Source organism: Martes martes (genome assembly GCF_963455335.1).
Source record: "Martes martes genome assembly, chromosome: 10".
In the NCBI taxonomy this organism is placed as follows: Eukaryota; Metazoa; Chordata; class Mammalia; order Carnivora; family Mustelidae; genus Martes; species Martes martes.
The window spans coordinates 4500711-4513818 of record NC_137898.1 but is presented as its reverse complement, the minus strand read 5'-3'; the positions used below and the strand labels follow the sequence as shown (position 1 = coordinate 4513818).

The 13108-nt window shown below is 44.7% G+C and overlaps 1 protein-coding gene across 9 annotated transcripts in view; it reads left to right on the top strand.

Annotated features, from left to right (window-relative positions):
* The window catches only part of PPP6R3 (protein phosphatase 6 regulatory subunit 3), a 144388-nt gene that overhangs the window by 90638 nt on the left and 40642 nt on the right, over positions 1–13108 (top strand). For all 9 annotated transcript variants that reach the window (XM_080815910.1, XM_080815913.1, XM_080815914.1 and 6 more), the window contains 2 exons: positions 8876–9005; positions 11102–11254. In XM_080815910.1, the coding sequence (XP_080672036.1) occupies positions 8876–9005; positions 11102–11254 (283 nt within the window). The remainder of the gene's footprint in view (positions 1–8875; positions 9006–11101; positions 11255–13108) is intronic.

Below are 13108 nucleotides of genomic sequence, written 5' to 3'. Positions count from 1 at the left end.
GTTGGAAAAAAACAATACATTTTAGATTATTTTAATAAAACTCAAGAAATAAGGAGATGGTATTAGCTCTTGCCTTACACCAAGGAGCTGGGGTACTTTCATAGTTTCATTTTTCATCTTAGTGAAATTAAGAGTTCAGGTACGTTTTCTATAAGTGCAGAACAGTAGTAGGCTAGGCCACTCCCGGAGTTCCCTAGGGGACGAGGAGGGCAAAGACACCTGAGAGTTCTAGATGCCGGGGGAGTTTGCACACACCTATAGGCTATTCTCGGGGAAGCGGTGGTGGCGGGGCAGGCTGAGAGACCAGAGAAAGTGTCCCTTGCAAAATGGGCCTCTGGAAATAGCAGCAGTCTTCAGGGGAAATGCACATGTCCCCACCATAATTCTTCCCCTAGCTCCTATGGAACTAACGAAGCTCTTGGGCCACTAAGAAATCCTGTAGTCCTAAAGACACAGGTGAAGACCATTCACAGTGGGAAGAAGGGATCAGAAAAAAATCCTCTAGGCCATGAGAGAGGCAGGGATACATTCTGGGCCCCAACTATTAGAGATCTCCTACCACTGAAGCAGGGTCAGTGAGACTTAGGGACCCTTTAGCTGCCTAAGACAGGCTAACCCAAAACAACACATTTCCCCCTGCTGCCCCCATTCCACCAGGCCTCCAGTAATAGCAGCAGTCAGCTGATGGAGGAAAGGCTAGTGCGGGGGGGTGGGGGGGAGCTTTGTCAGGCTCAGGAACAAGCCTAAAGGGAAGAGCTTCAGCTAAGAGTAAGCTGAAGTGTGATGTGGAGAGAAACTTGGCAAACCAGCCCTAACTATAAATACAAAGTAACTTGAGACACATTCGAAGTCTGTAACACACTGAGGGGAATCAGTCCTAGCAAACCTAGCTCAGCTATTGACCTCAGATTGATTTAAACCCTATGCTGAAGGTCTAGAAAAAGAGATGTGTTCGTTCCAGAAATAATGTTTACATTGGCTTATACTGCTCTACACAACTTGCCCACCTTTCAATCAAAAACAACCAAAAAGATAAACAAGATAAAAAGAATCCCAAAAAACTACAAGTATGAGTAGTCAGTAGAACTAGATTTAAAAATGCTGGAACTGTTTGATAGGGGAATGTAAAATAACTGATTAATGTGTTAAAAGATTGCGGGGAAAAGGAACAATATGTGAACAGGTGGGGGCTTTAAGCAGACAGAGGGAAGATCATACGGAAATGCTGGAACTAAAAACCACAGCAGAAATGGAGAATGCCTGTGAGCTTATTGGTGAACTTGGACCGACTTGAGGAAAGAATCAGTAATGGGACATTAGAAATTATCTACACTGAACAGTGGAGAGTTAAACCAAAAAACACTTGGTTTGTGGGCTACAAGGGTCTAGAGGTAATGATATGCCACTGGAAAAGAGGGTGAGTGCCCAGATCTTGGTTTCTCACACCATTCTCTAGGGAAAGGAACCAGAGCTCCTTGGAGAAATGGCCATTCCTGTGATGGGGGCAAGAGGCGCCTAGAGCATCGTGTAGTACAAAAATAAGGAAGTATTAAAGACCCTACAAAACCCCGCAACGTAAGTGGCAAGGGTTATGTCAGAGGAACACGGGAGCCGGCTGAAAGAGCTTTCTTTGGCCAAAGCTGATTCGCACAAGCAGTAACAACAGCATAATAATTGGTACAATAAAGTAAAGCTGTGTTGTCTTAGTACCCAAAGTACAGAATATGCACTGGCTCATACTGTCATAAATAAATGGAGGAGAAGAGAAAGATGTCCCCCGGAAAAGAATTTCAAATGGTTCATGTAGATGCTTCCTCCTTAAGAGGGAAGAACTGAACTGCTCTCTTCTCAGTGTAGAGCGCACGCTGTGACTTCCTTCCAAAGAGTTCTGTGTGGAAAGGTAACAAAAAGAGCAACCTGACAGTGACTTTGGCGAACACTTCCTCAGCCGGATAATCAACGTGAGGAGCCAGCGCTAAGTGGTGTTGACAGTTTGCACTTCTTTCACGGGGTAGTGAAAATGACATCTTACCTGTGGTCTCTGCCTCAGAGACCCTGTGATCATGAGGAAAACATAAGACGAATTCCAGTGAAGGGACATTCTGCAAAATACCTAACCAGTGAAGCCTGAGTAACTGTCACAGCCAAGAGGAGGCGAAGGAGACATGACAACTAAATATAATGTGATGTCTTAGGTGGGACTCCGAAATGAAAGGCCTGCGGGTGGAAACTGAGGAAATCTGCATAAAGTGTGGATTTTATGTATCACCCGTGGTTTACTGTGACTTATGTCATACTAGCGTACAATAATAATAACGGGAAACTGGGTGTGGGTTATGTGGGAATGCTCTGTACCACCTTTGCAGGTTTTCTGTCAGTCGGGAACGGTTCTAATAGAAATGAAGAGAGCATCTGGAGAGAAACCCGGTGAGAATGCAGAAGCCAGAACAGCAGTGGCAGCTGGGCTGACCCGAGTGACCCTTGCAGAGCCTTGCCCTGGCCACCTCACCGTGCACAGTCTTTTGAAATGCAAATGGGACTTTTATCAGGGTAGACCAGAGTCTCAGCCATGAAGCAAACCATAATGAGTTAAAATAATATACACAGTATTAATTCAGACCATAATGGGTTTAAACTAGAAATCAATAAAAAAACATTGCTGGAATGAAGCAACACACTTTATAAATAACCCCAGGGTCGAAGAGGAAATGAAGAGAAATGAGAAAATATTTTGAACTAACTGATATGGAAACGGGGCACATCAGGATTTGTGGAATGAAATGAAAGTAGTAGAAGGAAAGTTCTAGCATTAAATGTTTGTATATTTTTTAAAAAAGATTTTTATTTATTTAACAGAGATCACAAGTAGGCAGAGAGGCAGGCAGAGAGAGAGGGTGAAACAGGCTCCTGCTGAGCAGAGAGCCCGATGCGGGGCTCGATCCCAGGACCCTGGGATCATGACCTGAGCCAAAGGCAGAAGTTTAACCCACTGAGCCACCCAGTTGCCCCATTAAATGTTTACATTAAGAAAGGAAGACACGGGAAAAAAAAAAAAGGAAGAAGTTTTGTGTCCACGATCTAAGCTCCCACCTTAAGAAACTAGTGAAGAAAGAGCAGATGAACCCAGAGCGAGCAGAAGGGAGGAATTAATAAAGGTAAGAGCAGAAAGAAATCGAAGAGATTGAGGAGGGGAAAATAATACAGAAAATCAGTGAGACCTAAAAGCTGTTTCATTGAAAGGATCGATAAAATCAGTTAATCTCTAGCCAAATTAGTGAAGAAAATGTAGACAAAATACACATTACAAATTGCAGGAATGGAGGAGAGGGCATGACTGCATTCCCACAGACGTTTAAAAGAATAATAAGAGAATACTGTAAACAACTCAGTTGACAATTTCAGTGATTTAGAGGGGATGGGTAGCTTCCTTAAAGGAGTAGTACTGCCAGAGCTCACTGCAGAAAGTAATAGGTGGCATAAACAGCTGTAGACCCGTCAGCAAAATTTAATTCCCATTTAAAAGCTTCCAAAAGAAAACTCTTGGCCCAGATTGGCTTCATTGGTGAATTCTGCCGAAGATCTAAGAAACTTCAAGAACGTGGAAGAGAGGACATTTTCCAGCTCCTCTTATGAGGCCATCAGTACTTGGAAACTAGACCAAAATATTACAGGAAAGAAAACTACCACAATTCCGCAGGAGCCAGATGCAGAATTCCTCAATAAAGTATTAGCAAATTAAACCCAGCAATGTATTAAAAAGACAATATATCATGACCAACTGTGGTTTATCTTGGGAATGAGAGGCTCATTCATCCTTCCCAGATCAATCAATGAGAATGACCAAAATCCAGAAGGTGGACACCACCAAAGGCACGTGAAATTGTGGATTAACAGGAACTCTTATTTGTGGCTGGTGGGGACGCAGAATGGTACAGCCACTATAGAAGACAATTTGACAGTTTTTTACAAAACTAAATATAATCCATCTCCTTGGTATTCACCGAAAGGAGTTGAAAACTGATGTTCACACAAAAACCTGAACATGGGTGTTTATGGCAGTTTTATTCACACTTGTCAAAACTTGGAAGCAACCAAGGTGTCCTTCAGTAGGTGAGTAGGTAAATAAATCGTGGTATATCCAAACAAATATTACTCAGTGCTAAAAAGCATGAGCTGTCAGGCCTTCAAAAGACATGAAAGAACCTTGAATGTAGATTACTGAGGGAAAGAAGCCAGTGCAAAGACTACAAACTATATGATTCCAAATACATGGCTTTCAGGATAAAGGAAAACTGTGGAGACCATGAAAGGATGAGGGGTTGGCGGTGGGGAGATGAATAGGCCGAGCACAGAGTACTTTTAGGGCCGTGAAAATAGTATGATGCCACAGTGACGGGTACGTGTCATTATACATTTGTGTAAATCCCTGGAAAGTTCAGCACCAAGAATGAACTGTGATGGTTGACTGTAGACTTTGGGTGATTATGTTGCGTCGTTGGTGGGTTCAGTGATTGAAACAGACCGCTCTGGGGGTGAGGTGAGGGGTGTTGGTAATGGGGGAGGCTGTGTGCATGTGGGGACAATCTCTGTACCTTCCCCTCCACTTTACTGTGAACTTAAAACTGCACTGTAAAAATAAAGTCTCAGTGAAAAAAATCAGTCCGGGTAACTCATATTAACAGATTAAGGAAGAAAGATCAGTCATTTCAGTAAATTCCTTTATAATGAATACCTCTTAGTAAATTAGTAATGGATGGGATCTTAGAAATTGATAAGGCTTCCGTTAAAAACAAGTCCATAGTTGATAGCGTTCTTAGTGATCAGAGACTGAAATGATATCCCCTAAAATCAAGAAACATGGCAAGGATCTTCACCATTGCCACTCCCAGCCCGTATAGTAAGGCAGGAGAGGAAGATAGAAAACTGAATCTATTCGCAGGGGTCAGGATTGTCTTCATAGAAAATCCTAAAAAATATACAAAAAAACTCGTAGAACTAACAAGTAAATATATCAGAATTACAAAATATAATAAGGTCAGTATTCCAAAATGAGTTGTATTTCTTTATAATAGCAACAAACAACTGGAATTTGGAATTTTTATGAAATACCGTTTACTGTAGCACAGAGAAAACAAAACAGCTGGATGTACATCTGTTTACAGATAACACCGCTCAGTATCGATGGGCTGGAAGAGCGCCTGGTAAATGGAGAGAGCTGCTGCGTTCATGGATTAGAAATTTCAGTATTGGTGGGAGGCCACTTCTCCCCAGGCTAATCTGGAGTGTCCGTATAATTCCAGTCCAAATCAGAGCAGGAGTTTCTATAGAAATTAGCAAGCTCATTCTAAAACTTACATGGAAATTCGAAGGAAATACAGTAGCCAGAATAGTTTCGAAAGAGAAAAGCAGAATTGGAGTACTGGCGCTCTCTGATTTAAGGCTGCGGTAGTCAGGACCGAACAAAAGGAGAGACACACAGATCACTGAACAAAACAGTCCAGGAGCAGGCCTTCGCGGTATGTGGTCAGTTGGTTTTCGACAGAGATGTGGAGGCAGTTCGGTGTAGAGCTGCCTTTTCCACACATGATGCTAGAACATCCATCTGCAGAGAAAAGGCTGAGGGACCTCAGTATGTACTTTGCCCGTTATGCAGAAGCTAACTCAAAATGAATCCTAGGACTAAATGTAAATCCCAGAACTATGATGTTTTAGGAGAAGGTCCATGGCCTATGTTAGGCAGAGATTTCGTAGATGTTTATCACCAAAGCCCGACCCATAAAAGAAAAGTTGATAACGCAGATTCCATAAAATGTTCTTTAAAAAATTTTTTTAAAAATTTATTTATCTCAGAGAGAGAGAGTGAGCGTGCTTGAGCAAGCATGTGCACACGCGCACACACACAAGCAGGCAGGAAGGCAGGCAGCGGCAGAGAGAGAAGCGGGCTCCCCGCTGAGCAAGGAGCCAGACTCGGGACTTGATCCCAGGACCTTAGGATCATGACCTGAGCTGAAGGCAGCGGCTTAACTGACTGAGCCACCCACGCATCCCCATCAAATGCTCTTTGAAAGACTCTGTTTTGGGGCGCCTGGGCGGCTCAGTTGGTTGAGCATCTGGCTCTTGATTTCGGCTCTGGCTGTGTTCTCAGGATCCAGGGATTAAGCCCTGTGTCCTCCAGCTCTGTGCTCAGTGGGGAGTCTGCATGAGGATTTCTCTCCCTCTGCCCATCCTCCCGCTGGAACTCTCTTGTTCACTCTCACACGCACACTCTCTCTAAAATAAATCTTAAAAAAAACACAAAAACTTGTGAAAGGAAAAAGGCAGAGCCACAGCCCGTCAGAGACTATTTTCAAATCATGTGTCTGAGAAAGGACTTAAGAACACTCAAAACTTTAATAACAAGGAAAACAGTCCAGTTTTTAAGGTCAAAAGATTTGAGCATGTAGTGAATAAAATGTATTTGTATAGCAGATAAATTCATGACAAATGGCTGTCATTTGTCATTACTGAAATTGAAGTTAAACACCCCATTGAAATGCTGCGCTGCACCTTTTGAACTTGTATTTGTTCCCTGTGGCCGCTGTAACGAATTACCACAAACTGTGGCTTAAAGCAGCAGAAGTTACTCTCTCCCTGTGAATGCTGGAGGTCCAAGATCCGGGTGTGAGCTGTGCCACCTGTGTCCGGGGACACTAGCGGCCATTCATCCTCGGCCCCTTCTAGCTTCAGTGGCTGTTGGCATTTTTTGACTTGTGCCCACCTCTCTCCATCTTTACATCACCTTCTGTCTGTGTGTCTGTCTCTCCTCTCTTCTGAGGACATTCGGGATGTCATGTAGGGGCCATCTGGATAATCCAGGATAATCTCATCGCAAGATCCTTAATTAATTACCTCTTCAATCGAGGTAACATTCACAAGCTCTAGGGATTAGTGTGGACATCTTTGGCGGGGCGGGGGCACCATTCTGCCCACTGCGCAACCAAGCCAAACAAGCCAGACAGGGAGTACTCAGTGCTAGGGACAGCGGAGAATGGCTGGAAGTCTCGCACGTTCCTGCTGGGGACGCAGAGTTATATGACCACTTCCCAAAGTGTTCCGCAGTTCTTACAGTTACGTAGACGTTCATTGTATTATCCAGCGGTCTCTTAGGTATTGTCACAAGGAAAACGTATCCCTCAAGACTGAGTGAATGTTTATGTCCCCTTTTCCATAATCACACAAAACTGTAAACAACCCAGAGTGTCCTTAAACTGGTAACCGGATGAAGAGGCTGTGGCACACAACGAAGATGGCCCTTCAGCTGTGAAAAGGAGCGCACTCTGATATGTAAAACATTCAGCATTTCTCGTGCCTTTCCACATTTAACGCAGTCTAAATTGAACATAGTTCTACTTGGAAACATGAGCGTGGTTTTTGTTTTGGAGTCGGCGAATTCTTATACGCATCTGGAGGAGTGAAAGAGTGAGACTAGCCAGGAGATGCTGAGCGTACCAGTGATTAAGCGGCCTCCTGTGCGTTACGCTCGTGTCATTGTTCGAATGACCGTGGTGGTGAGGCAGCAGTGTAAGTCTCGTTCCACACTGCGGGTATTGGCCAGCGCCTGAGTCAGAGCTGGTGTAGAAAATGATGCTCATGAAGTATTTATTAAATGAACAAATGAAGTTTATATGAGTGCTTAAGGAATTCTAGTATATGGTTTTGTATGCTTTTTCACATAAAGCGGGAAATGTGGATTTTTAATAAATGCGGTTTAGAAAACGTCTCACCATTTGAGAAGTACTGTATCTGTACCTGTTTTGTGTGAAAAGTAAGTTCCAGATGAATTAAAATACTAGAGGAAAAGTATATAGATACTCTTAGAATTATGGGCTTGTAAAGAACTTTTGAGCATGGCTCCCTGGATAGAAACTATGATAAAAGCTGTATTGGGCCACATCAGTTATTTTCTAAAACCCCTAAACATTAAAAAACACCAAAGCAAAAGTCCTTTCCGTTCCCCTTTTCCATTCCATTGAATTTCTGAATGCCGTTACATGCAGCTCTGAGTTAGAAGTGGTTTTCACGTGTGGAATGCTTTCAGAAATGGTCCTAATAGCTGCTCTCCAGCTTTGCGTGAGCGTACCCCTCGAGGTGGACCTGGGAGAGACCGTGTAGACGCTCCCGGTGTCCGTAGTGGAACGCACAGCTGGTGAGTAGGGATCCAGGGCCGGGGCTCTGCGGCTGTGTCCTGGGCTACTGGTTTGCCCTGATTCCCAGCTGACATGCCACGCCCACATTCTTAGGACCCTCTCCCCTTCTGAGGTCCTTCCTCTTCCCATTTCGAGACACCTTGGCGCATGCGGTCATTAAGGCCCATTGGGATTGCGCATCTCATTGTACTCATAATGGGTTTCCTGTCAGGAGTAGATTAAAATGAGTGCGGAGTGAGCTTTATGTGGAAGAGTGATTTATGCTTTTTAAGTAGGAAACAGTGTTGGTTAACCCAAGGAAAACTGTATGGAACAGATACAGGCCTGTTGATTATCAGCATCCCAAATGGCACACAGTGTGGTATGCCCTCCAATTCAGGGATCTGGTCCCTTTTGCTTTCCATGTTTCCTGGTAGAGACCTGCTGTTAGTATCATAGGTATAAAGAGCTTAGAAGGTTTGGGAGGATGGGAAGAAATCACATGTAACTTCTCCCCTGACACTGTAGGCCTGTGGGTCGCAGGTCCTGTGGCTGCTCCCCAGCAAGCTTGTGTTACACCCTCTTCCTATCTCTCCAGAAATGTTGATATAATCATATTTATGTAGCTTTTATGGGTCTACCTACATGCTGATAGGGAGCACCTTAATTTGTTTTGAAATTATAATAAAATTAACTTGCTTTGTTTCAAGATTTGAAGGCCATATAGAGATCTGCCCACCAGGCATGAGTCATTCGGCTTGTTCAGTCAACAAGAGTGTTCTGGAAGCTATCCGAGGAAGACTTGGATCTTTTCACGAACTCCTGCTTGAGCCACCCAAGGTAGGGCAGCTACCTTAAGCATAGCCGGGTCATGGCTGGCCGGGTCAGTAATTTGGTTCACACGTTTGTTAGAAAGTAGATGACCTTGTGGGGAATGGAACTGGTTATGACCACCAGCGTGTACAGACCAGCCCTTCCAGTTGTTCCTGCTTTTGAGCTAGTTTTTAATGGGCTTTTATCTGTACGTAGTGTCAGTATTGATGAATGGGGTAGAATTAAAATTAAGCAGAATAATTCATCTATTTAGGAAACAAAGCTTTTCTTTCTTTCTATAAATTCTGGGTACTTTTACGCCAATAAAATAAACAGTTCTCATAGTGTGTTGTTTTCACTTTTTAGGTTAAGTTAATCTTTTAGGAACTGATCTTTGAGACTGAGTTGCCTTATTCAGAGTTGGAGGGGTGGGTCAGTCTGATGGACAGATACCTTGTTTAAGAACTAGTCGGCGGAGCGTGACTCGGAGTGCTAGTGTTTCTTTGGGGAGCACCTGCTTGCTCATCTGCAGTGACTTTAATCAGGGAGCCTGCCCAAGAGCCCGTGTGGCAGGCCCCATGAGGCAGTGCTGTCCGCAGGCCCCAAGTGCTATCTGCTGCCGCTCCCCAGCCCCCGGGGGCGGTGCGGAGATTGAGGTCAGGGTCAGGAGCCCTTCCTGTTAGACTCTGTGGAAGACGCAGGTCTGTGAGAGGTCCCCTGCTGGCACCAGTTCTGACACTTCCCTTTTTCCTCCTGCCCTGTGTCATCGCCAGCAGTGGCCTAGCTGCTGTAGTGCGTCTGTGAGGCATCTACTCTGCAGGGTGTTGGGAATTGAAGATCATAGTTTTTCCCTTCTACATGAGATGCTTTCTGTGTAGTTTAGCATTTGTGGAGGGGGAACACAGAATCATTTGTGTCCTTGATGCAGGGAGTCGAGTTCAGCTTCCAGATGATCTCTTCAGGCGGCTGATGCCACCAGTGGCCTGTTGTCTTGTCTGTGTTCAGCTGGCGCTGGGTGCGGGCCAGAGCGCTTGGCGTTCACACTCGGGGACGGTGCCTCTGCCCGTGGGTAATGGTTGTGGTCAGTGGCATCCTTCCTGGCAGACATGAGAAGCAGCATGGGAGAGTAAGGAAAGAAAAGGATTTATTTAGGAGAAGCGGAGAGAGTATCCCGGTGGCAGCTAGAGGTGGGAGAAGGAGGCAGGGGAGAAGAGGATGTGTGAGGAGGTTCTCCAGCCGGTGTCTTGGTTTTCCTGCCCGTCGTCTTTCTGGGCGGACAAAAGGCAGCACCAGTGTGGATCCTTACACGGTGTTCTTGGTCCTGAGTCAAAAGCAAGGCAGTTTCTCGTTTGGGCTTCCTCTCTATTACTGCCGGGAGTCCGTGAGTTCAGTTCGAATGTGGTTTTACTACTTGGCGTGTGTGAGTAGATTCCTGATGCTTTCTCACACGTCTCTTCGTCGGAGCTGCCTTGCGTGGAGTCCAAGTGAGAACCTTCCGATTCCATTCAGCCTTGAGAGGAGCGGGCGGGGGAGTCAGGAAAAGGGCAGCCTCGATGCTGGGTTAGAATTTGCCACCCTTTTCCTGTCACACCTGTGAGATTCTCAAGTGTCCTGGGTCTGCTGTGACCGAAGTATAGAGATTCCCTTTTATGGCCAGTAACAGGTTGGAAGTTGATCGAGCGTCAGGGCTGTGATCCAGAAGCAACTTCTGAGTTTGCATTTTTCTCATAGATTGTGCGAAGATTGCGGACCGCGTTCCCAAACCACTTTAACTTGTCTGCGTGCAGAGTTTCTGGTCGGGTTTGGAGTATTGGTTGTATTTTCACCCCCACAAACTTCTGCAGCTTTTTGCTTTCTTCCTGTGGCATTTGGAATGTTGAAGGGGGGGACACCCGATCTCCTGTGGAATTTCTAGTCCAGGGGAATTACTTGATCCCCCCCACCTTGGTTATTTCATCATATTTTGAAGATCTCAAAATCAGCTTTGGCTTTTCCTTCAGATGTGGACCTCGGGCCATGCGGTCTGTGGGGTCCATGTGTCTGGTGTTTCGAATTAGCACATCCCCCTCCCCCCTTGTTTGTTTACTGAACTGGATTTAATCGGAAAGCTGCTTCTTCCTCAGAAAAGTGTGATGAAGACCACGTGGGGTGTGCTGGACCCTCCGGTGGGGAATACCCGGTTGAATGTGATCAGGTTGATCTCCAGCCTCCTTCAGACAAACACCAGCAGCATCAACGAGGACCTCATGGAGCTGAATAGCATTGGGGTCATACTGGTAAGGTTGCCCCCGAAAGATGAGATAATTTGCCCGTATGGTTTATGGATATACAACTCGTTAAAACCTCACAAATTGGCAGTGTGTGTCCGTGACTCTTCTTGTTCTGAGCATGAATGGTCTTTTATACAGTTCTTGTCTGGAGTTCATTGTCAGTTTCTAATGCTCTTGAGTTTTCAATATTTGTTAGCGCTGTGTGTAAAGAAGTGCAACAGAAAATTTCAGAGATGACTCAGATGTAGACTTCTCCCCCAAGCAGCGCAGCCTGGCTCGGGTGATTGAGTGTAGTCCCCTTCCCCAGGGGATTGTGTCAGCGATAAATGACTGCCGGTTACAGCATCGTTCTCTTGTCCTAGTTAGCAAAGGGACAAGTGTTTATCGTCTTTGTACTGACACAGATCTGTATAATGTATCAGTATGTGGTCTTTTGATTTGTGTTCAGATTCTTCCTTAACACACACAGCTATTAGAGTGCTTGTTAGTGGAGGCAGAAACGGAGAGCTCAGGAATTACCTGGATTTCCCTCACCCCTGAATTTCCCAATTCCCAGGTTTGTGCTTAGAATCCACAGACTTAGCCCTGGTAGCTGCGCTTGCTTTGTCTTTCCTGCCACCTGCCGGTGCAGAAGGCACGAGGGCTAGCGCTTAGCAGGTGTCGTGAGACAGCTGGTCAAAGTGTACGTGGGGGGGAGTTTGGGCTGTTTGCACACTACACAAAAGGCATGGTAATGTACATTTATACACCTCTCTTGCGTGATGCGGGCTGTAGATGCCTGTGTGAGAGAGAGGATCTGTTTTTTGCAGATTATGGCCAGAGAGGGGACATATTCTGTGGCTGGTAAGTGGTGGAGCCAAGAGTTGAATTCACATTCAGTTTCAAACGAGTGCTTGTTTTATCAACCAAACCATGTGCCACCGGGTATCATTAGATGCTTTTAGTTAGATTTCAGCTTTGAGTTAAATGATGGCAGTATAGGGATAGAGACAGGAACGTGTTGGAGCAAGACGAAACATTTAAGGATAACACAGTCTCTTTGGTGAACTTAACTGTTACCCCTGGGGACATAGTTTTTGCCCTGCCCTCTGACTAGTGTATAAAACTCAAGGCATGAAACTTTCTTCCCCTGTCCCTGAAGTCATCGATTAGTAGCCTCTAATCTTGCTGATAGTAAGTGTGCAACTATTGTTAACTCATTCTGTTGTTAATCTTTAGAACTACTTTTGAGTGACAGCAAATTTGACAAAACTGCTAAATGGGTCATTAATCATTTCCTTTTTATTTTGAGTTTAGATAAGCGACTCAAAGAATGTCCTGAATATATACTTGATGCAGTTTGTGCTGTTAGAAATTGTCTTTCCTTTTTGTGGTACTGTCAGCTTTCTGAGCAATGTGGAAAACCTGTGTACTCTGAGGAGGTCCACATGTCACCCTTCTCAGACCTGCCTTCTCTTGCTCCGTTCACTGATAGTTCCATGAGTTCCAAAGGCCTGAGTGGTTAGAACCAAGTGCTTATTCATACTCAGGGTGTGTGTACCTTGAAATTGGAGACTGTCTTTCTTTCTTTCTGTCTCCCATATTGCACCTAACCCCATGTCTTGCACACGTTTGTTGAGTCAAAATAAAACTCGGAAATATCTTCAAAAAGTATTGGAAGTTAACTAAACTTAATACCTGTTATTATGGAAAATGTAGAAAAATACTCTCTCTTTGAGGAACTATTATCTTCCCTTGTTCATTGTTGTTTTCTACTAGATTCTGTGCAAATGCTGGCATGTTGAATTAGCAGATGTTGTGCTATTTAGTCTGTGTAGTAGGTTTCCAGACCCCCTTTAAAGTAAACTTGTGTTCCTTGTA